A 24,337-nucleotide genomic window follows, 5' to 3' on the forward strand; every position below is an offset into this window, starting at 1 on the left:
CATTTAGACACCTGAACTCAGACTAATTTGTGGATATTGTATGCACTCACTAAGCCCGTTTTAACACTGCATTTAGATTCATGCAAGTTTGAATCTCTGGTTTGTGCCTACATGGTGACTGATTATGGAAATGCCTGTCGCTTGTCAATGCTAGCAAAAGGCCTAAGTCTCAGTGATAGTGATAGATAGTGTGACTTACCGTGTAGACAATGTTTCCTACAAACAGATAATCTGTAGCATGGCCATTGTTGAAGACAGAATCTGAAACAGTGACAGGAAAGACAGTGATTACAGTCAAATGGAACAGCTCTAGTTTTATTATGGATGTAAATTTTATTAAGCTGATTCTCTGGCCTGTACTACTCTTATGTATTTTTCTGTTCTGTTTTGTATGACTTGTGTACTTGTAGATTCATTAAGGCTTGTGTTACTACCAAACAGCCTTGCCTAATTTGTAGCCATCCTTACGTTCTTGCAAGACTGAGAAGTCATTATTTTACCATGACATGAAACAAAAAAATCAGGGAAGGTTTGTTATCGCGCTGAGCTTCAGCTAATTCTTGGCTCTTAAATAAACAGATTGTACTAATTGTGATGCAAGCTTCAATGCCTTTTCTCTTAAAAAAGGGGACACGGGAAGAAAAGGGAATGGGATCGCCAACAAAACTCCACCCCACACAGCCGGAGGGAGCCGGCAAGTCAAGCAGCTGTCCTCAGCTCTGGCTGAGCCCTACCAGCAACAAACAGTTGCCCTTGCTTGGAGTTTTCAATAAATGGGTCTCTCTGTGTTTGAATTAATAAATACTGCCCACTTAATACCAATCACACGGGACTTAAGAGGAGGCTCAGCAATCCAAACATGCGACTAGGAAACCACAGCCCTTAGGTGAACCTCACTGAGAGTGTGTCGGAACTGCTGGCATTAAATCCACCGTGAAAAAGAGGCGAATAACGCAGGGATGTTGACTTTGCTGCAAAGAGCTCCTGAGTTCCATGAGGGCTTAAAACTGCCTTTAGAGAAGCCAGACCTTAGAAATTGTGAGCTTCTTTCTATTTTTTTGCACCAACAAATAAGGAATGCTAGCTCCCCACGTATCTTCTTACACACCAGAAGTGAATGTGGCAGACTGTGTTACAATTAAAGAGAGAAAAAAAAAAACAAACGTTCACCAGAATCCTTCCAGCACAGGTCTGAATGAGCTGCTCAGATCAGATAATCTTACAGACTTAATTTAAGAACGCTGATGAATTGGTTAAGCTGCAGGAGTCATGCGATCACTAGGAGAGCCTGCAGACAAAGCACTGGATTAAGTGACACGGTTAAGTGACAAAGTTAATTGTTTCCCTTTTACTTTCATGTATGCTGAGGTAACATGATCCAGCCGTTCTGTGAGAAACACTCAAAGTCCAAATATTTGGGCACTGTTGAGCATACAGTAGCTCTGGGGCCAACAGTAGCCATTCAGCGCAAAAGAGTAGGGGTTAATTTGCACAATGCACCTCTCCTAGCTATGACACTCACCTTATGCCCACATAACACATGAAGTGCCTTAAATGATGGGCCATCAAAGGTGCTATATTATTATGCTTATATATATAATTATGCTATATTATAGAATGTCTATGATTATGATTATGTTTATTTATTGTCAAAGCTTATGTCTGCAATTGTACTGTTATTTAGCAATGGCTTTAACGGATTATTTGCTTTGTAAAGATTCTTTAGTTTTACCCTCCACACTTTGTTAGCGAAGGATCGTGTGTCATGAAATGCACGGCATGACATCCAGTCTATTCTTGATGAATGATGATAGCAATCGTTCACTTGGGCGCGAAGTTGAATTACAAAATAAGAACTGTGTTTAAATGGAAAAATAGCACTTTCCATACCTAAAAATGAACACCTACTGTTAGTAGTGGCACCCTGTATTTGGGGTATTCCCAAATTTGTTGAAAGCGTAAAACATTAGTTTGCTAACCTATGCTGATTGATCAGTAATTCCTCCATTAGGTTTAAGTAAGCACACACTCTTCACTCTCTGAAGTGGTAGTAAAGGCGTTCCAGTGAATTTGTTAAAGATACAAGGAGCCAGTACATCTAAAACTTTTCACCCCCTTCATTTTCTCCCCAGTTATTTTCTCCCCCTTTTCTGAAAGTGTTTAGAGCAAAAAAAAAACACTTAACTTCTACAGTAAGTACTACAGAACACTCCTAAGAGCACAGTAAAATCCATGCACATCACTTCTAATTACATTACAAACAGCCTCTATGATAGACTGTATCTGCAAATGCTTTTCCCCCATTTTTATTTTCTTGACTTGAGAGCCTGAGCTATCGACTTTAAATCATTTCAGCTGCTGTAAATTCTCCCCTCGCGGCCAGTGGCAACGATGTTTCAGCTTCCTCTCAGAAAGCTGTGCCTGAGGTAAGAAAGCAAACTTAACTTCGGAAGGAAAACAAGAATCCGTATAAAAACTTAAGAACTGAAAGAACCCCAAAAAAATGGAATCTGGAGTACTGTACTTGTTAAAAAGAAGCCTGCAGTCAAAATGTGTCTGACCCAGGCAGCTGAACCACCCCAGAACTGCCAGTCACCCTGTGCTTTTCAGCACTGGGACTGGCTGGGAGCCCTGACCACATGTTTGCATCGTGCTCTGACATTTAAGCTAATGGCATAATTACCATGCTCCAGCACTTTGAGGGGGAACCAGAAGAGAATCACAGAGTGGACCAAGGCGTTGATGCAGTGACCCCAGAACACCTGAGGGAGAGAGCCATACCAGCAGAGTCAGGAAGCTGCCAAGACCCACAGCCCACATCTCCCCAATCAAACAAGCCCTGCACTGTTCCCCCGGTGCTAGAACATCCACTCAACATCACAGGCACCCCAATCCCCCCCCCCCCCACTGCAGCCCAGCCCAGCAGGCTGCTCGTAAATGAATGATTTCCTTATTCTCTGCTATTGAATCTCATTATCATCGTCATAGTTACTGCTAGGATTCCATGATTTGTATATTTATTCGTCACCTTCTCCAGCCTTGTAAAGTGTTTTCACCAGTTATTAGGGAAATCCATAGCTTTGATTCAATATGACATATACATTTACGTACAGGATAGCACTGCTAGACACGGGTAAATTATATAATCAAACCTAAAACAGCTAAGATACAGTAAAAAAAATCCTTGATTCTTTTAAAAAAAATTAGCACTGTCCTGTATTCCCACAGTACTCCTACGCCAGAGGTACAGTATGCATATCATATTTCAACAGTACAGCCTAAATCAGGGCCAGCAAGATGTACTGTAAGATTAAGTTACCACATATGTCGATGTGTTTGTGTGTCTGCTCCAGTTCATGGACGCAGCTGCAGTTGTGCCAATGTGGCTCAACCACTACAGCAGGGTGTTGTAAAACAAGGTGATGATAAGGAAGTTAAATGGCAGTGCAGGATAAGGAAGTTAAATGGAAATTGGGGGAATGCCTCCTGCTTGCTTGTGGAGCTCTCTCATTGGGCCTGCACGTCCGTCCACCTGTCCCCTGGAGCTGACCTTGGTGTTGAAGCCATCAGCGTTCTGGGTGATGCGGTACAGCTGCGGGAAGCGGAGCATGCTCTGCTGGCTGCAGGGCCGGTCGAAGATCCCCAGGGTGAAGGGGGGCAGGGCAGTGAAGATCTGTAACAGAGCAGACCGCAAACACAGGGCTGCATGAGCACAGCCGGCATCTCTCAAGCCAAGCCCACTCACTGATTCAGTTGTCCCGACAGAAAAAAGATTCTTCTTTGAGAGATAGGTCCTGCACTATCAAGGTCACTGATACAGCCCTTATCCCAGAAATGGCCATTTACCTTCCCTTCGGCACAGGAGATAAGACTTGCAAAGTTTCGGAGCCATTGCTCCTCTTTATCATCGTTTCCTGCTAAATAGTCTCCTCTTAACTGCAATTATTGCTCTGCAATACGATGTGTGTGATTCCGCAGTAGTGTGCTGCTGACTGGACGCAGCAACAAAAGTACTCTTGGACAGGATTATTCTTTTTATTTTCTTTTAAGAATAAAGATGATTTTAAAGAGGATGATGTCATGTGAAAGTTGCTTAGTGTTGGAGCTTCAATATATTTATATTTCTGTGCTATTTTGGAGCCAAAAGTATTTTTTTCCTTCAACCTCTTTCACCAGAGACAAGAAAAGGCAGCTGTAAAATGCAGCGTGCAGTTGAAAGACAGATTATTTGGTGCAATCCCAGGAGGCCTAGCGTTGGGCTTGAAAGATTCAGCATCTATACAGAGCCCAATGTGTACATAGACACTTATCTGCACTTTATCAGCACATGTTTTCTATACATGGTGTTAGACACAAGCTGCATCATTTGGTTTCCATGGTCTGGAAAAGAATCTTCTTTTGGGTATACAACTCAATGCTGTTTCTCAGCCATTTTGATGGTTGAGCATGATAAAGTTTATAGACATAAACACACAGTGGAATTCCAGTGTAGTTCTGCATGCTATCAAAGAGAGACTACCCAGCACTTACCACATTATAGAGACCAATACACCATCTTTCAAACAGGATCTGCCCAGAAAATCCATTAACGAATGCAAACCACAGCTGAAAAACAAGAGGGGTACATGGCTAAGCGGAGGATTAATGTTCCCCTTCTCTGGAGTTCAGTAATCCAGACAGGAACTTCAGGAGTTTCCCAACGGATGCATACAGTTTATTTCACAGTGTAGGAGTAAAGCACGGTTTCCTAACCTGTTGTAAAATAACTAGGAAATCCATTTTTCATATTTAACAAGTCATGGTACTCATTAATTACACCATTTGTTGGCTGGCTAGATGTCCTCTGCAATTTGTCAGTAATTAAAACATTTTTTTGGTAGATGAAACACATTTTTCATTCAATCAACAAAGTAATATTTTATACTGAAAAGGTTAGGTCTAGTGCGATTAAGACTAAAATCACTTTCGAGCAAAAAAAAGTTTCTACAACACACATTAGAATTAAGAAGAATGTGGCTAAATATTATTTGGTCTATGGCTAAAGATACATTCTTATTAATATTTTCCACAAAGCCTTTCCTGTAAAACAACAACTTCAGGCAGCATTTTTCTGTTTAATCAAAACAACAGTTACACAGGGGCTGCCAGTTCTGTCAGGATCGGTCAAGATAAGAACCGCTCCCAGTTCCTTATCCAAAACTGACTGTGCTCATTGCTGTGTGCATACTCTCTTTAATTATTTAAACAGCTTGCCACATGGGCTCTAATGATGTCTGTCCATTTGACCAGCTAGCTGCTTGCATACAACTGCATCTGATGGCTTCAGAGCCTCTTCTTTGACCTGACAGTCATCATTTGGGCAACCTCATTTCATAAAGAGGTAATACTAGCCTAAGAGAAACATTATCAAACTTGACTGCATCACTGGTGGCATTTTGTTTGTAATCTTCTGATGCTCTTTTGTAAAAGAAGCAGAAGTTAACACACAGCAGGTCCTGGTGTCTAGGTTTTCTGACAGGGTCTTATGCATACTGTAGGACCAGCATTTCCAGCATGGGTACAGATGTGCTGTCTATGCTGGAATGACCGGACGTTTGTATCCAACGGCTTTGAACGAGAAAGATATTTCTAATAACAGCTGCAGTCAACCTCAGAACCTAGCGTCTTCTGGCCAAGAGATGTAGCACCAGAACATCCCCAAAGACCTCAGACAGCTACAATAAGCAACATCCCCCCTCTGCCCCCTCTGAGAGCTCATTTAAAACAAGACAGACCAAACCCACAACCTGGGACCCATTCCACAGCAGCATGCTCTCATTGCAACATGTTTAATGTCTACAGGAGATTCAGGCACACAGTCCAGCGGCTCTTATGTCAGAATCCTCTCCTCCTTGAAATTTCCGTCTCGGACACATTCTTTGCATTGTGCTTGTAACAGTGTGTCCTTATTTGCAGACCCATCAAAAGAGGATCCACACACCCTCCCGTCATTTAAAAATAAACTATCCATTTCTAATCATCTTGGTTAGTACAAAATGTAGTCAAATAGCTAGCTAGATGAAAAGACAAGCAAAAATTGCCAAAATTATATGGTGTCTTCCACCAAAATATTAAATAACAGTTTTCATAGCTGCAAAGAGAAAGCCTGAGAAACTACTGTATAAGGAACAGCTCAAAGGTCACATTCTTCATTGTCTCAGTAAATGATCATGTATAATTTCAGACACAGATGTGGCTGTGCATGGCCCTGAAAGACCAGCCCAGGAGGAACAGCACTACATGACCCACACTTTCCACCCATGATGCATGGGATCCCCGGCTCTGTTCAGAAAACACCATCAGCACGCCCTTTTTACTGCAGAACCTGGGATGGCTCTCACTGTAGTACAGGTGTGTTTCTAGGTGCCCCAACACTCCCACAAATAAAACAAACATTAAGAAAATACTTTTTTCTTAAATACAAAACAAGTTGCATAAAAGGCTGAAAGTGTGATTTGCCGAGAGAGTTTAAACAGGGGTGCATGGGAAGCTGTTAGAGGACAAAATCAGCTGACATTCTCCAGTGAGTGGAGGTAGTTTAGCCAAGGGACAAATCAGGCCGATTCTTCATGGTGCCCCAACTTCCCACACCCCCTTGACCTCTGTCCCCTGTCCCCTGTCCCAGCCCCGCACATAAGCTTCGCTAGAGCGGGACACACAGAGTGGGGCAGAATACTCACAGCTTGCCTGAGACAAAAACAAGCTTCCATTTACAAGAAGGGATGGTATTGTTACCAACTAAGGGGACCAAAGGATTTGGGGTATTGATGAAAATTACAACTTCCATACTTCAATGCACAAGTACCGCTGTGTCTCCACGTTCTGTTTATTTGTTTTTCTAAGAATGTGCACAGATAATGTGAAAACCAGATCCCAGACCTCAAGGATACTGTTACTGAGCCCTTAAATGCTCAGCTTACAATGATCTGGCACAGGGGAACCCATGGCAGTCTTTAGCACAGAGTCTGCTTTGTTTTTCAAATAAAATATTTACTGTGGCTTGTAATGTCTTTTCAACCAGTGTCAGACCCGCGTCTTGAGTGAAACTTTCCCAGCGAAGGAGACTGGATGAGATTGCAGCCAGAAAGGATGCCCACAGTACACTTCAGTCACATTTGCACAAGGTCCCTAAAACCCAGAGTAGGATGGGCAAACTCCAGGAAACAGGAAAACTTGCAGACAGAGGATGATAAATGAGACAAAGTCAAAAGAACAAGCAGCTTTTAAAAAATAACTGTCCTGATGACTCTCTAGAAAGTGTGAGAGAATCCAAAGTAGCCAGAAGCCACAGTAAAGCAAACAGCATTTGCCCAGTTTCAAGCCTTCAGCAGCTCTTTGTATTGCAGATCCCAAAAAGATCTTTGGAAAACATAGTGCAACAATTCCTTTTTCAAACCAGCTATTGTCATTCTCGCCAGTATTCCCTTTCAGGGAGGAGAGAGCACAGGAAACCTGACAAAAAGAAAAAATACCATAGGCTTTACTCTCTGACAGAGACAAAGAGAAACTGTGACTCTTCTGAGGTGAAATCTGCTGACATCAGCCAGTGAAACTACTGACAATCCTTGCAGCAAACATCTCTCTTTAAAGGTTCTATCTTGCTATTGATGATGCTTTTAAGAAAAGAAAACCATGTGTATAATTCCTAAAATCAAAACTTCTTTGGTTACATAATTAAGGCAGAAACTAGAGTTCTTAAGCAAAATGTTTAACTTTTATTATTATTTCTTTAAAAAACAAAAATAAACAAGAAAACGTGAGTACTTTTAATATTACATTCCTGTGAAATAGGAACAATAGGTTTATTCCATTCTGAAAAGAGAAGAAAGAAAACACAACGTTTCAGTTGTTTTCTTTCTTCTCTTTTCAGCAGGGAATAAACCTATTACTTGTTCCTTTGCAGCCTGCGCATGCTGACGCAGCTGCCCACCTTCCTGTGAAATAGCCCATTACAGGAAACTCACCCACCCAGCAAATACAGGTGGTGTCCATTAATACACATAGGTTGTGTTCAATGGAAATATCAGGGCATCTTGCTGAAGGCTAAAACAGGGAACTTGAACTCTTAAAGCTGCTCCACACTGCCCTCTCTCAGCTGATGTGACTGGGACACAATTCAACACATCCCAGCTCTCTCCCAGCTGCCCAATATCCTTGCACCCAGCTAATGAGGCTCCTGCACTCGTCCCACTGCTGCTCTGCTCATGAACAGCGCTGCCACCCATTGCCTGCGAGCAGCCGATTGCAATTTATTATTTTCTGAAACAATAAAGATCAGAGAACGCAGAACAACTCGGCAAACTCTGAGCCGTCGTGGGAGTTTCCCCAAACTGTTTGTCCCATCACGGAATGAGAATGGCAAGCTGTATCATGTGATCAATCTCCCCCCACTCCTCTGTCCCCTGAGACGAACCCCGGTGTGTTGACATTACTGTGTGTCACCTCAGACTCCCCCATCCTGCTGTGTACAAAAGCCAGGGACTGATCTTTGACCTTTAGGCTGACTCCACTGCCGGCATCCAATCTCTAGCCAGCAATGGAGAGGTCAAAGTTCACAAGCAGAAGCAGAACTCTTAGGTTCTCAGTGGAGAGTACAATTCCCATCACAAGTAGGCCTTCCCTTTTGTAACAGAATTTTAATTCATTAGCTCCAAAGCACTTGTCACATGCGGCTATACCCATATTAGAAGTCCTTTAACTCATCCATTAAAAAATCACATTCTTTAAGTTTTCTAGTATACCTAGGCACACTGCTGCCCACTTCACAAAGACCTGCCTTTTGTGCGTTACCCTCAACACTGGCTACAGATGGTCAGTGAAACGCTACTGAAACAATGCAGGGCATAAGGGCACTCTAGTGACACATCGGCACAGGACAGTCAAATCCATATCTTATAACCAATAATGTCCAGCTTTAGTTGCAGAAATACACCATTTGCAAACAAACTGCGATGCCTCTCTTATAAGTTCACTGACTGCACATCAACCCAGAATTTCAAAGATTGAATTTAAAAAGTTTTTGGGTTGTGCTGCACAATGATAAGCATCTAGGATCTACAGTAAGTGCAGATGGAAACTGCCCCAGTCAGGCTGACCAGAGTCCCCTTAGTGTCCATGCGAGATCTGTCACATGTCTGTGAGCAGGAGCAAGCACTGCTCCCCTGCAGCACACCGACAGCTGTGCCTCGCTATGCAGTGCTCCACCTCCCAGTCCCCTCGTCTGTGTCTTGTGTTACAGACAGCAGATCTGGAAGTGCCATATGGGGCCAATGTGATCCAAAGTCAGCGTTCTGTACAGCTAGTGCTGTTACAGTAGACAGATAAAATGGCAGTTATTCTCCATAACAAGACTTGAAAGGAGAAATGGTAACTAAGGCTGAAAGGCAGGCCTAGTAACTAGCAAAGTTTACTCTGGTCCATAAAAATACCTGCAGAGCCTCTCCATAGACAATGGTGTTGATTTTTTGGGGGCATTTTGGTGGTAGGCGTATACACCAGTATGATTTCATCGCATACAGGTTCCATTCGCACTGCACTCAGAGGAGGACTGGAATTCACTCTGTCACAAATGGCATTTACTGCTAATGCCTTCCAGTCCATATGTACTGCGGTGCCAGATTTGGACATGCCTCCATCCCGTAGTGCTGCTGACATTTTGATGGCATCTGTCGACATCCCTCAGAAGTGAGCCAGACAAGAGAAGGAGCCGCGCCTCTGACAAATTGCATGCATGACAGAAAGGTCGACGTCTTTCGGCACCAAGCGTTCAGAGCCGGCCAGGAAATGAGAACTTCTGAGCTATGCCCGGTTAAGAACAGGCCTCACTGCGAATTTCATAAACCGTGGGAGCTCTGTAGACCTACTGACAAAGATGCCGTTGAATTAAGCACATTTCTTTCAGTTAATAGGAGTTGCTTTGTTTTAGCATTTCAGTGCAGTACTAATGTACGATTCTGAAAGGACTCCTGTCTGCTGAGATGAAATGTGGAGCTGGAAGCTGTTCTTTGCTGAGGAGAAATTATCTAAAAAAAGAGATTTTTGTCATGGGGTAAGGAACTTTTTTGAGAGAAATATATATTGTAAAAAAACCTGAATGAAACACAAAAGGCTTTCCAAGTCTTCCCTTTTTACACTTTTAAAGGAGACGATCTATCAGCAGTCTGTGAGGGAAAGGTTAAAGGGCACGCTATCTCATGGCAGCTCCGCTAGCCTGGATCAGCTCCTCTAGTGCTTTTAACATACCAGAGAACTGCAGAGCGAGCTTTCGCCCTGCTCACTGGCTGGGCCAGGGCTCAGCTGGAGACGCAGCTCCAGTCCTCAAGAGCTTCCGCTGTTTATTCCTCGACTTACACTCTCAGTTACTTCACAGCCATGATTATTTGCTTAGTTAGGCGTGTTTTAAAAGAGGAATCGTGTACAGTAACTGACAACAAAAAAAGGCCAAGTCAACGCAAGGAAAACCGAATGAAATAAATTGAAATTAAAAGAGTTGAATGAAGCTGCAGTCTCCGGGTGGAGCAAACCCAATCGTCCACAGGGCACCCTCACGAAAGGGTGTGGCCATTAGCTGTCTGCTGAAAACTGACAGATGCTACCCCCCATGCCTGGACAACCTCCTCTGCACCAGCCCACACCTGTGTCTTCCTCAGCCAGCGCTGGGCATTGCGTCAGGGAGCACTGCAGCAGGAGAGGGCGAGGATTTCACCTGACGGAGCCCAAAAGCCAAAGCAGAGTTAAACAAAGCCTGAAAAGAAACAGGACACTGCACTAGCTGAGCTCTGGCTCTTGTTTGACAGAAAGTGTTTGATTCGTGTTTAAAAAAAAAAACAACAGACAACTGCTTTGTTGACATTCCAGTGTGGTAGTTTCAGCTGTTGAGGCCCCCACTAGAAGTATAAACTGTAAGAGAATTAAAATTGTGAATAAAAAACAAAAAAGAAAAGAAGTACAGAAAAGCCCTTCCCTGCTTGCCATGACTGTTCCTACCTCAATAATGTAGAGAACAACATTTTTGTAGAAGCAGTAGAGGATACACTTGGTCACTCTGTTGTAACTCCAAGCCCCATGAACCAGCAGCAGCTTCTCCAGGTAGGAAAACTACAGGAAAAAAACAAACAATAAAGAAAATGTTATTTCCTGCAGGACTGCGCTTAACTTACTCTGGAAGAGAGCCAAACCACAGAGGCTCTGTGCAGTGTCAGTCCCCTTGCATTCCGACACTGGACAGACTTAGCAGCTGGACACTGTATACTGTGTCCAGGGTGGTTCTTTCACATCCTCCTCCTCGAGAAACCTGTCTTAATGACCATGCCTGCAACTGCACAGCATGGCACGCAAACACGTGGAAGCTATTTAGACAAAAAAACAATGCTATTGTCTGGCCTTGAATACCTGAGGGGAAATTATTACATGTGGATATGAGGAAGCAATTAACTAAGAATGGGAACCAGGCTCTGGTGGTCGATTTCACTGCCTAGATACGGTGGCCAAGGTATTGTATTACTCAGTGAAAAGGCAATGACAAGAACAGAATGAAAAAACGGTAATGCATGATCTTTATAGAAACGGGGCTGACATTACAATAGTCTTAAGCAATCTAGCTAGGACTTTCTTCTTGTTACTAATAGTGTAGCTCTATCAGTGACAAGCTTGACACTGGCACAGTGTAGCACAGAAAAGTGTTACTTTTCAAAGCTGAAGAAAGGGTTACAACCAAGTTTTGAGCATGAATTAAGTTTCCCTGGCATTCAAAGTTAACTGCTTTTTTCAGAGTGCATGACCTTGAAGACTCTCATTGGTTTCCTTTCTTTTGTTCTCATGTTCTTCGGTAAGACTTATTTTACCATATAAAACTGTTGTGAGTTCTGTTGTCAATCAGAAACATTGGCAATGAGCACAGAGTCCCTCCACAAACAACGCCCCTAGGAGGAATTTTTAGGAGTGTACAATGATAAAAACTTTTTGAGAATTAAGGAAATAATCTGGGGCTCTCGAGTGGCTCAACTCGTAAAAGGCATGCTCCTGGCACCTCTGACCTGAGCGATGGAGTAGTCGGAGGAGTTGGTGGCTTGCATGCCCTCGTTGCCACTGATGCCCACACCCACATGTGCTGTCTGGATCATGCCCACATCATTGGCACCATCCCCAATGGCCAGAGTGATGGCATTGACATGCTTCTTCACCATGTCCACTATTTCCGATTTCTGCAGCGGAGACACCCTGCAGACAGAGAGAGAGGGAAAGATGGAGAGAGAGAAAAGAAGAGGGAGGGTATAAAGAGAGAGAGGGAGTGAGGAAACGAGATTTGAACGTAGAGAGAAAATGAGATACATGCCTCATACATAGATACAATCTATATCTATACAATCTCGTTAACAGCATTACTGTTAAGAACCACATGTGTAGAATTGCTCATAAGAGACCTGATTCTTCTGACATACATACAGTATGAACTCCCAACTGAATCCTCGAAAAAAGAGAAGTGATTCTCTGTCCAAGGAAGCTGCCAACTCTCTTCACTGTAAAACGATTTCCAGGAGTGGAAGTAGACCTTGGAAAATCAAGGTCATTGGTATAGTTCTACAATCCATTAAAAAATTCATTTAGACACTGCTCCTAACCCTTGGGTTGCTGATGCCACTGAGAGATACCTGGTACCTGGACACCTCTGGGCAAGTGGACAAAGCCTCTTGTTTCCTATCACTCCAGACCTCATTTCGAGAGAAATCTGTCAATGGCATTCGTAAGACTCAGCCAACGCAAACCAGACTAGGAGTTAGATCTCATTTTATCATGGCTTTGTCCCATACAGAAGGAGAGGAGGCCCAGTCACACCATGACTCCAGGACCAATCAGGCTTGTGTGAGTGAGCTCCATGTAGCTAAGACATGCTTCACTGCATGAACAGCAAGAAACAGAATAACTGGGAACTCTTGTCCCACACGGAGCAAGGAACAGACAAATATAAAATATAATTAGCACCCATGGGCTAGATGCAGTAATACTTTTATCCCCCTAATTGAGTCATTTCCGTTTCTTTCTACTGTAGTAATTTCACAGCTGTCCCTTGTGCGTTGTTAGCACAGAAGGGGTTTCACACCACAGAGCCGATACAGAGAGGGTAGAGAGGAGTCAGAGCACCTATTGTTGACTTTTAAATCTCACAAATCCTATTGCTGACATTCATTTAATTAAGATCTAAATCTTCTGAAGCACAAGTGAAAAGAAATGCAGTGCAGTTCACTCAGGCTGAAATACTACAACAGCCTTCACAGGCTTGGTTTACTGTCCGAAAATAGAAAGGGTATATAATTTAAACAAGCACATGGACTTCTAATCATGTTTGAGTGAAATCGCTGGTAAAACGAATGGATTATAAACTATTACTCTATAAAATTGACAGAATTAATGTCCTATTTCGGGAATTGTCAATTTTATTAAGTAATGGTGAAAGGAGAATCAAATTTTCACAACTGCGGGCCAATATGAGTTTGGAGAAAATCAGGTGTGATTCTGTCACTGGACTGGTTTTCCCTCCAGATGGTCTCTCAGTGCCTTCAATGACCCTTTGGTTCAACTAAGCACAGGTTAATTAGACTGTCTCAATTGTTTTCAGCTCTGAAACCACTGAACTAAAAAAACAAACTAAGGGTATTGAAATCTGCAACTTTTTTTTTGGGGGGGGGGCAGAAAACAAATTTTAAAAAGTTTTGAGTAACAAATGATTAGGTCTCTTGAGAGTTCAATTAAGTCATCATGAGCTCAGCCAAAACAAAAACCAGACAACGGTCACGTGATGAGCAGCAGAGCTCCAGAGCCTCGCTTTAAGAGGACACTGTCAATCCACATGGTGTTTTTTTAATTGCACTGCTCGAGCGCCGATTTGTGCAGAAACAAACAGGCTGACTGCTGTTGGGAGGAGATTCGAAGGCCTTGCTCAGCTCTGTAAGAAGTCTGCTGCAAAACACTTACCAGGCCCTCGCATTCTTTCTCTCTCAGACATCAATAGATGCCTTTTTCGGCACAAAATAAAGAAGAAAAAGTCTATAAACTAGAAGGGCTATTGACGATGAACACTGCTGTCACATCGGGCCCCTTTACACTTCAACTGCTGATATAAATCTCCAAAATTACTGCCTGCTGTGGCCACTACATCTTGTACAGCAAGCCCTGTGTCCACAGAAAAAGGGAAAGAAAGAAATTTGATTGATGGTGGCTTTTCCTATTTTCTCCCACAGCTGCAATAAACTGTCAAACTGCACGCAACTAATAATATTATCTTTTGCACTGAGGCATTGACACAGGATTTCCAACCGGGGGAGCCGTTTCTCCGTCCATCCCCCGAGGATCACCCCTCCACCTGGATGTGTGGCACACAGGGATGGGACACGGCGGGGGAGAGGGTGGGGTTCCCTGTGAGAAAAAACCCAGCCTAGTGCACAACCCTTCCCATCCTGAAGCTTCATCTTCTGATTGTAGTTTTTATTTTATTCTGACATGTACATGCTGTCTAGATTCAGCTCGTAATACGATCATAAAATAATAATACAAACACAACACATACTGTGTGATATAATCAGAGGTGTGATGGCCTGCTGGGTGGCTCAACCAGTAAAAGCAACATGAGCCAGGCTCCATGATCATGGGTGCGAGCTTGAGTCCTGTTGCTAGCAAACTGTGACCACGATCCCCCATGCAGCAGTGCTCAGGAAGAGCGGGTTGGGATTAGCCGGTCAGGGCTCTCTGAGCATCACGGTGACCCCGGCAGACCTCCTGAGCACTTGCAGGATCACAGTGCAGTGCTTTCAATGAGCGATGGGACTGTCATCTAACCGGCAGTGGTCCTTCAGTAAGGGGTGGAGGACTGCACGGTGTTAAAGATGTCAGAGGAGTCTGCCTACACTTCCTCATTCTCCCCCCTGCAGTTGCAGGGATTTAAGCTGAGAGCCAGGACATGAAACACTCACAAATCACTATTCCAAGCTGGGTCAGTAAAACAAAAATAGTTGGCAATCTACAGTTATAAAAACAAAGAGAAATAGAAACTGTCTTGGATTTTGAAAGTGCCTTCAGGAGAAACCAACTGCTGTCTCGAAGAGACACAGGAAAGCTAACCTGGGAAGTTTTGTGTGTATTACGATTTTATTTTTTAAAAAGCTGAAGCTGAATGTTAATGGCTCAGACTGGAAACCTGTGTAATTCTTCACCCTAACCTCCTCCAGCTTGCTCCAAGCCAGCTAAAAAAGGAACCTCACTCTCCCAGAGAAACCCAAGCTTGAGCAATGGAATGGGCTGGGAAAAAAGTCCTGAAGTCTTGAGCGGCCCAGGAGAGAAGGCAGCCATACATCACTGTCACTGAGGCCTGGAGAGAACTGTCAGCGTGCCGGCCCTGTGCCGAAGGAAGGAGACAGTGTTTCCCCCGTTCTCAGCCAAGATCTGGGAAAGTCTCGAACAGGACACAGACCATGGGCCCAGGCCCCTCTGCCTTGATGAGACACAGCATATCAGCTGCCATGCTAAATAACATCTTTATTCATTCACTGAGGACCTTTGCTGACAAGCTTGCTGAAGCATCACCTAACAATTTAATTTCCCTATGACTACGGTTCACTTGATTGAAATACAATATAAAACTACTCTTTTAAACGAACTTTAAAGGTATGCCTATAATCCTGCGACTCTCCTTAAATGAGCAGCTCTCCTACGTTCTATAAACCCTCACGAGATCAGTGAGGTACCACAAGACCACATGGCTGCCGACGCACAGTGGTCAGCGTGAGCCTCAGCACAAGCACCATTCCCACTGCACACTAGAACCCGCCCAACTCCAACGCTTCTCCTGTTGACAGGGAGGGATTAGAAGGATTAACAGTAGGAACAATGAGGACCCTAGCCAACAGAGTTGCTCAGTCACAGTGTACCTCACAGGTATAACAGGCGTGATTCTATCGTGGGGAGACAGTGGCACTGGAGCAATTCAGCCGAGATGGAATGTGCATTTGGGAGCCTTGCAGGAATAATCAGAAACCAATCGAACTGCAAGTAATAACAAGTGGAGATCAGATATTCTCTACTGCATGGTGGTTTTCCTTTCTATTTTCATTAACAATCATTTCAAAGGACTATCACAAGCACAACCCTTGCTCTGTAATTCTTTGAAGCCGCCTAATTTGGCATTGCTGGGTGGTCCAGGGCTGAGTAAAAACTGCAAACTTCACAGTTAAATTAAAGCAAAAAGATCTCTGCTGTCATTCAACAAGGTTTCCTACAGTACATGCCGAGTTCTACTCCCTCATTAAACGTTCTTCCCCGCAATGTCTGTTTCGCCAAAACAGAAACTGTTCCTAAAGCACAGCGGTACTCCGCTGCCGCCTCATGTTACTGGAGGCTAATTGTACTTAATGATTTATATATATTAATAAATTTTCTGATTGGAGCACATAAAAAATAAAATCAGACGCTGATCCCTACTTATTTCACAATGCTGGAAAAAAACCATCATCACCGATTTCATAAATCATAGTATCTTTTTACCAGGGGAAAAAAAATAAAAGTGTTGCTTAACTCTTCTACAGAAAAAAAAATAAAACCAGTTTGGATTTAGCAGTGGGTGGTCAAAAAGGATTTGGAAAGCTGACACCCCACAGGTTCATGGTTCAGGTGGAAAATTATTTTGCTTCTCTTTAAAGAGAAGCCAGGGAGAACATAATGGGTATCTCTAAAGGGACAAGAGCTTCCTCCTTGTACTGTTGGCTCTGTCTCAGGCTCCCGACCGTCAAGTCTGCACCCTGCACCTTAGAACCACCTCTGTTTTCTGCGGGACAAACCCGTTGCCATAGTTTTTGGCTGCAAGCCTCCCCTTCCCACCCCTGCCCTTCTTGTGCACCGTGTATGCTAATGCTCAGATGGGACTTTAATTCGTTTTGACTGACTGAGAGACGGAGCTCCAGCCAAACTTGTGAGCTTGATGCTTTTTTTTTGTTGCTTTTGTATGTTCTTAAGTGCAAAGGAAGCCAGGCGAAGATGTGCAAAGATGTACAACGGATTAACACTTCATTTACACTACGCTGTGGTTTTATATGCTATATGGTTTTATATGTTATATGCAGCCTTCTGACCAGGTGCCGAGGCAGGCAGCTTTGGATGGACATGCTGCCAAATTGAATACATTTATATGTAAATGGTAAATTGAGTTGGCTGACCAGGGTTGCCTAATGCTTGATGTTTAAGAGAGCCTTTCGCTTGCCTTGCACCTGAGAGCCTGCAGGGGGAATCCACTTCAGTCCACTGTTCAGCGTTTGCTAAGCACTTCCGGGCTGGCAGTACAAATGGGCAGCTGGCTCGACAGTGGACATTCTGGAGGAGGGACGCTGCCATTCCTCTTGTCCTAGTTCGCAAGGGTTCTCGCACCAAGTAATCCTAACGGTGACCACGGCAGATCAGTCTCTCGTTCACAGTCTCTGTTATTCTGTGTTTTAGACTGTGGTCAAGCTCCAGAAAAAAGTTCCTGCATCCACCCTCTTGTCTTGTTTCTGCTGAAGAACTCAGCAGAAAGGGTGAGCTCCTGGAGCTCCTCCTACACACATTCCAGAAGATTTATAGAGTGCGAGTTCCATGTTTACAGTTTAGGTATTGCCCAGAGAAGATTACTGCTTTAAGAAACTGGGATTCACAGAAACCGCCATCCAAGGCTTGACAATATTTCAGTTTATTGTCAACAGCAGTGACCACGTGGCTTTGCCTGGATTTATAGTGTTGACTCTGCCTGCAGCTCAGACTGTAGACTCAGAGGGAAAGCTCTGTCACTGACGCTGGTGGAAACTCTCACAGACGGTAGCTGAGGTCACTTCATTTCACAGCCAGTGGCGCGTTTCTGTGAGGGAGGTACCTGTTTTCGTTTGTTTAACACCGAGCCATGCAAAATCCTGCCAACCGAGCATTTCACAGGCTCTGTGTTTGTTTTGCTAGACGTGCCTCAAACCGCCTTCCAGATGAAACACCTACAGAAGACTTTGAAAAAACGTATCACTTCATTAATAAAATTCAATGGAGCAGAAAAGAAAAAAAAAATCAAATAAATATGCTTTCTAACTTTGAAAGTGAGGCAAATACATGATTAGGTCCAAAAGCTGGGACATTTTTTTATTATTAATTTATTTGGCTGACGCTTGTATCCAAAGGGACATTTGTGCCCATTTATACAGCTGGGGATTTTGCTAAAGCAATCTAAATAAAGTACCTTATCAAGGGTTCAGTGCAGTGCCCCATGTGGGATTTGAACCCCTGACATTACAGGTGGTGACTCTAGCAGCCCAAACCACCATTCCACACTGCTGCCCGAGCACAAATGACCTGCTATTCCCAGTTTGCCTCTCTCTGACACACCAGATGTGCTCCGCAACGAGAGGCAGCAGCAGAGGTGGGAAGGCTGTGTCACTGGCACGTACACATGGGGAGGGGAGTATTTTAAATGCCCCAGGGTGCATTGTTAATGGGACGAAAAGAAAAAGAGTGTAGGAAGCACACTGAGGAACAAGAACAAAGGCCTCGCAATTTCACAGAATTTGGCAGAAAATTAGAAGCTGGAGCTCCAACATGGTATTGGTTTGAAATGCTTATCCAAACAAACAGGCTGTTGCTATGGGAACCTCAGATGTATTGACAACATGTTTAACATGAATGCATGTACCCCTCCCCAATAAAGGCCCAGGCACCCCAATTCCTCTAAATGCCTCGGGCCTAATGCCAAGGCTCCTGGTGCTGCTGAATAAAGTCAATACTTAGCAAAACATACATAAACTTTTCTCTTAAGTTGCAGAACTACTTTTCATTGTGAGGGCAAACCTGTATCTCTGGACAAAAGACTACTTCCTTGTCCCGATGCCCACAGTTTTTTTGTCTCTATATCTTGCTCACATGTGGACAGGATATTTATGGAAAAACTTTTAATGGAATCAATTTAAAAAAAAGCCAGATTAGGGAGAGCAAGTGACATTTTCTGACAGAGTTTTGCTTCAGCCAGCAAATCGATTAAGCAAACAACTGCGCGTCAGTGAGAAAATAAAAAAAAAACCTGGCTAGAAACGGACAATTATGAAGGCTGTGAAGATCCGTGAGAGTGGGACAGGCCAGACTGATAGCCAGACGGTGCTGATAGAGCAGTCGGCTGCTCATTCCCCTCCCCGAACTGCCCGCTCACCCCCACTTCCGAAAGCTCCAGTGCCGAAAGACAGACTGCTCCCTGCCTCCATGGATGCTGTGCCGGACTGTGCTCGGAGGGGAGGAGGGGGTCTGCAGGGACCACTGCTGTACAGCCAGCTTTCTGCCTCACATCCTGTCAAAGCCGCGGGGGCCTGGCCTGATCTCATTAACATGCACCACAGGAATGTGTTCCAAGGAAACATATTGCTTTACCTTATGGAGACAACCTAAGTACGAGCATTTAAATTGTCTGCAACCAAAAGGGCTGTATTTTCCTTTAAGGACCAGAAGGCAAAGGGGTGGTAAAGCACTGTGTTGCTTCTTTGGTCTGCGAGCTGTCTGATCATCTGCAAAGCAATTAGGTGTCCAGTTCCCAAATTCTAATCTAGTATCTCAGCTGAAGCTGGGCTACAGCGCAAACTGGCCTCCAGCAGACAAGAAGGAGGGTGCTTTTATGGACAGAATATCATGTGCTCTCTGTGTGCCTCACTCACAGCCTAAACCTCCCATTTCTGAAAGGAAAGTGTGAGATATTTTGTCAACTTTGAGCTGTCCTGCTGTGAGAACAGTGTATCTAGCATTGTGCTGAGAGCAGAAGTGTGGGGAAAAGAAGGAGTTTTAACATTCTTCTGAAGTGCGATCATATTAATAGATCTGTTGTCCAGTACCTTCCCATGTCTGTCGGTAAGGGTAATGATACTTTGTGACAGTAATTATCATAGTTCATTACATTAACGCAGAACTTATCTTGATGCAGCCTGATGGCACACCCCTGACAATGTGCTAATATGTGGCACAGTAGTGCTCATACAGTATACTTCTGTGTTTCATCTGATGGCACTGTTGTGTAAACCCTTTCCACCACGGTTTCCAGCACTACTCCAGCTGTTACATAATGGAAGTGGAATGACAGCTTGAATTAGTAACAGGTCTTTCTGTGAGATAATTGCTAGTTTGGGTGCTGGGGGGGCTGCTGAAATAATTGCAGGTTGTCGGGGGAATCTGTTTACAAAGGAAATCGCTTCTTGTAACAAAGGCGGTATGGCTCTCTCCTATTCCCCAATTCCAGCAGCCGTTTCCAGTGAAGTTCTGGATGATACGGTATAACTAAGCAAGTATTCTAATCCTTCATCTGAGTAATTCCCACTGTGAGCTCATTAGCTCTAGCTTAGACCGCTACCTTCCTAAAGTACAGGAAAGGACCCTGGCACTGCTCCAGCTGCTGGGCTATTTTAAAGAAGGGCAGTTTGTCCTCAGATATTGTTTGCAGTTCCCCTAAAAGATGCCTCCAGCTGTTTACTAATGTTTATTCAATATGTCATTATTGTCATTGAAGACATTTTTGTACCCAAAGATACTTTTTACCCCCGCACTATCACACTATTAAACTCCCAGCTTCTCTCACCTACGATCTGAACCCTCACAGTGCCTTCTCTCTTTATCAAAACTCAAACACACATTGAAATCTACCTCTACCTCACACGTCAAGACGTTCACTCCCCATAATTTTCTATCCTGATCCTTATCTATCCTTATTTCATTCTGTTGATGTATGATTTTGCACAACTGATGTTGTTTTGCACATTGCCTGTTGTCTCTGTCTTTCTTTTCTTATACCATTGTATTGTTGTTGCTTTTTGTACTGCTTACCGTCTGAGGGCTAGTTAAATAGCATTTCATTATACCATATACCTGTGTATGAGTACAATGACAATAAACTTGAACTTGAACTTTATATTAGATAAAAGGCAATATTTATACCAGTTTATGTAGTTGGACATTTTCCAGGAGCTACCTGAGTGAAGTACCTTACTCAAGTGTACAACAGCTGTGCCTCACCCAGGACTGCAACCAGGGTCTTGGAATTTCTGAGCTTTCAGTGCAAGAAGCACCAAGAAAATGCAGAAGAAGCTGCAGGGGTAGGGTGGGTTTCAGCAACACCGGCAGGCTCGTGATACTGTTGGTGAGGGACAGACCTCTTCTCCAACTGGCACTGATCCCCTGATATGGGGCCGTGCTGGCTGTGATGTGCTAAAAGGTGGGTATGTTGGAGGACTCTGCCTGCTCTGTGTGTTAGCCGAGACATGAAAACACAATTGGTTATTCCAAAGTTGGATGGGTATAACAAAGATAACTGAAGATACTAAATTAATAAAAAAGAATGGGGAGACCATTATGTTGAGTGCAGGGATGGAAATAACAATTCAGTTGTACAGTAATTTGAGATAATTAAAGCTTCAGAGGCTACAGGCTCTTGTATATTAACCAGTACCAGGTGCTACATATTTCATCTTTGACAACATAATTCAAATAGGTAGATGTTAAGATCATTTAATTGTTTCTAAGGTTATACATTTTAAGATATGGTTTGTACAAGACCCTGCAGCTGGTGAAAATGATCTTACTGCCGTGTAGTCAGAGTCCGATTTCCAATCTGAGAATAAAATATTACCGCCCCTCTTGCTTTGGCCAGCACCTGTGCTGTTCATCATTCATAAAAAAAAAATAGATTTATTGGTCCTCTCATGTTCTAGATTAAATTGTAATTTCAGTTTACAGGCACTGAACTAATTCTCCAGGCACTCCTTTAGTCTATACCAGTGTGGCAGCATGGAACGAAGCTCACTGTTCCTATGCAGTTTAAATATTTCCCTTCTTGCTGGCAGAGACATGAGCTCATGCGCCAGGCCCCGCTCTGCTCCTCACGGAGCGCGGGTCTGTATTACGGCCACACGAATGCTGTGATGCAGCGCACCGCTCGGACTCCGAGACCCTTTCTCACAGCTGCACCTCCCAAGGCTCTCACCAAGCAGCGGCTGATTGGAGAAAATCAAATCAAGCTGTTAACCTCCGAGAAGAAAACACTTCGAACAATGAATCTCAAAGGCGTTGATTTGGCCCTTGAAGCGTATAGGAGTAGCTTTTATGTATTAAAAAAAAAACTTTCTTAAAAATCTGCAACCAATACAGTATATCACACAAGTAAATAATTTGGAGCAGTCCCGGCTGTCCGGAAAGCCACTGAACTGAAGTTTAGGGAAAATTATGTCACAAAGAAACATGGCGAGACAGCATCATCATAATAACAACTTGTCATGCAGCTGATCCCTTCATCCAAAGCATCTTACAGACACTGGGGAGTGAACTATGCACTGACAACTGATGCAGCAGGGTCACTCAGAAGCACAATAAGAAGAAAGAAATGTATTTTGTATAGCACATTTAAAAGCATTCATCTCAGTAGCATGCACAGGAGGGCACAGGAAAACACTGGATCAGAGAGACTGGACCAGACGGTTGTGGGCCCAAATCCCAACTGGAAAGCTTGGTTGTCAGCACATTAAGAGGGTCGTCATCGCCAAATGAGAATTTGTTCTCAGTGGATCTTATTGGTAAAATAAAGGATGAAAAAAGAAGAGATGGGACTTCAGCTGGTAACTGTGTTAACCACTGAACCACCACCCAGCCTCCATTAATGAACACAAAGATGCTACTGATGTACTGAGGAGACCCGCATGGATACACAGCCAAAATGAACACGATTCCCTCGCTATTTTTGGAAAATCACAGGAAAGGTTAAAAATCTAGCATGCCGACGTGGCCATGAGGAACAGAGAAGTAAATAAACTGAGCCGGGGTTTATTTAGAGTTAGGAGAAGCGAGCAAAATTGCAGCGGTGTGACGCCTTCCTGTCTGCGACCAGAGTGGCGCCGCCGCCGCCGCCACACACAGCGCGTCCTTTCCCAGGACGGGCCGGCCGGCAGCGCCGGGCATGCAGGGCCTACCTGCAGCAGATGACAGCCTTGCAGGACAGCGCCAGGTCCAGGAAGGACTGCCGCACCTCGAAGGAGAGGGCGTACTTGAGCGTCTGGCCGTCGATGATGAGGGCCAGCTCATTCTCTTTGCCCAGAGTGTCCCCTAGAGAGGCGCAGTGGGCCGTCAGCGTGGCTCTCGTCGCCTGGGGAGGCAGAGGAAGAACAGAGTGAGAAGGGGGGGGCTGTGCCAAGGTTACCCCAAATTGTAAAAAGACCGTCCTGTAGCCTGGGCTTTCCCATGCTTTTACAAAAATAATTTCACTGCGCTTTATCAGAATTTATTCTGCTTTAAGAGTGATTATGGCATCTGTAGGAGAAGAGTCTCTAAGTAATTTACCCTACTCTATAAACACAAATCCTTATGTGCAGGTGTAATTGGTGCATTTGCCAAAAAATCTTTTAAATTCAAACACTACCATATAACCAGTGCAACATTTTTATTAGACCATTATGATTTAATGCTATTGGCTGGGTACCTTAAATAGCATGATGAAAAAAGCAAAACAGTGTGCTGTGAAAATGAAAACAGTTACTTGTACTGTGTTAATTCTCCAAGGCACTACAGATAAAGAGAGATAACAGGTACTGTACTAATCCCACCATCAATTATCTTTACTGTGACATCTCATACCTTTTTTATCATTCTGGACTCTTAACACAGCACTGTAGAACATAAATCACAAAATAAATTAAAATGTCTCTGATTATTTATCTGCTGTAGTTATGCTCAAACAAAAGTACAGACAAGCTGCAACACACTAACGCTAACTCAGTTTAATTCTTAATTCAAGGAGCTGTGAACTTAATTCACAGCTCCTTGAAACCAAACAGGTCTTCCGGTTTAAATTCATTTTTTACCTTGTGATAACAGTCCTAGTCACAACATATCACTGGCTATGCTGTCTTTTATCACATTGTTTTCTGCTTCACTGTTCTGGAGAGATGGTTATAGATATGGGCTCTGCATGCCGGGTGCTGAGACACGCTCACAGTTAGGCTGAATGTACAATGTGCTTTTATTGCTCTGTCTTAGTCACACTAGTCATGTGTGACTAGTAACAGGAAGAGGGGGTCTGGGCTACCAGCAATTTTATCTTTCTGTTAGCATTTTAAGCAAAACACCAAGCTTTCTTCTGACACAGAGTGAAAAAGTGGGAGAAGATTAGATCCGGGTACAGTAAGCAACAGGGAAGGATGAGATGAAAGGGGGCGGTGATGGAGAAGCAGGGAGGTGAAAGGAGTCAGTGTGGATAGGAGCTTGTGGGAGAAGGGAAAAGAGGAGC

At 43.7% G+C, this 24,337-nt stretch overlaps 1 protein-coding gene across 2 annotated transcripts in view; it reads right to left on the reverse strand.

Annotated features, from left to right (window-relative positions):
- Positions 1-24,337, reverse strand: part of atp8a2 (ATPase phospholipid transporting 8A2) — a 115,520-nt gene that overhangs the window by 25,769 nt on the left and 65,414 nt on the right. For both annotated transcript variants that reach the window (XM_088920716.1, XM_088920715.1), the window contains 7 exons: positions 23,025-23,197; positions 12,075-12,258; positions 11,026-11,136; positions 4,531-4,605; positions 3,551-3,673; positions 2,684-2,762; positions 200-261 (listed from right to left, as the gene is read on the reverse strand). In XM_088920716.1, coding sequence (XP_088776842.1) covers positions 200-261; positions 2,684-2,762; positions 3,551-3,673; positions 4,531-4,605; positions 11,026-11,136; positions 12,075-12,258; positions 23,025-23,197 — 807 coding nt within the window. The remainder of the gene's footprint in view (positions 1-199; positions 262-2,683; positions 2,763-3,550; positions 3,674-4,530; positions 4,606-11,025; positions 11,137-12,074; positions 12,259-23,024; positions 23,198-24,337) is intronic.

Source organism: Atractosteus spatula, chromosome 7, assembly GCF_055471065.1.
Source record: "Atractosteus spatula isolate fAtrSpa1 chromosome 7, fAtrSpa1.hap1, whole genome shotgun sequence".
NCBI classification, from domain to species: Eukaryota; Metazoa; Chordata; class Actinopteri; order Semionotiformes; family Lepisosteidae; genus Atractosteus; species Atractosteus spatula.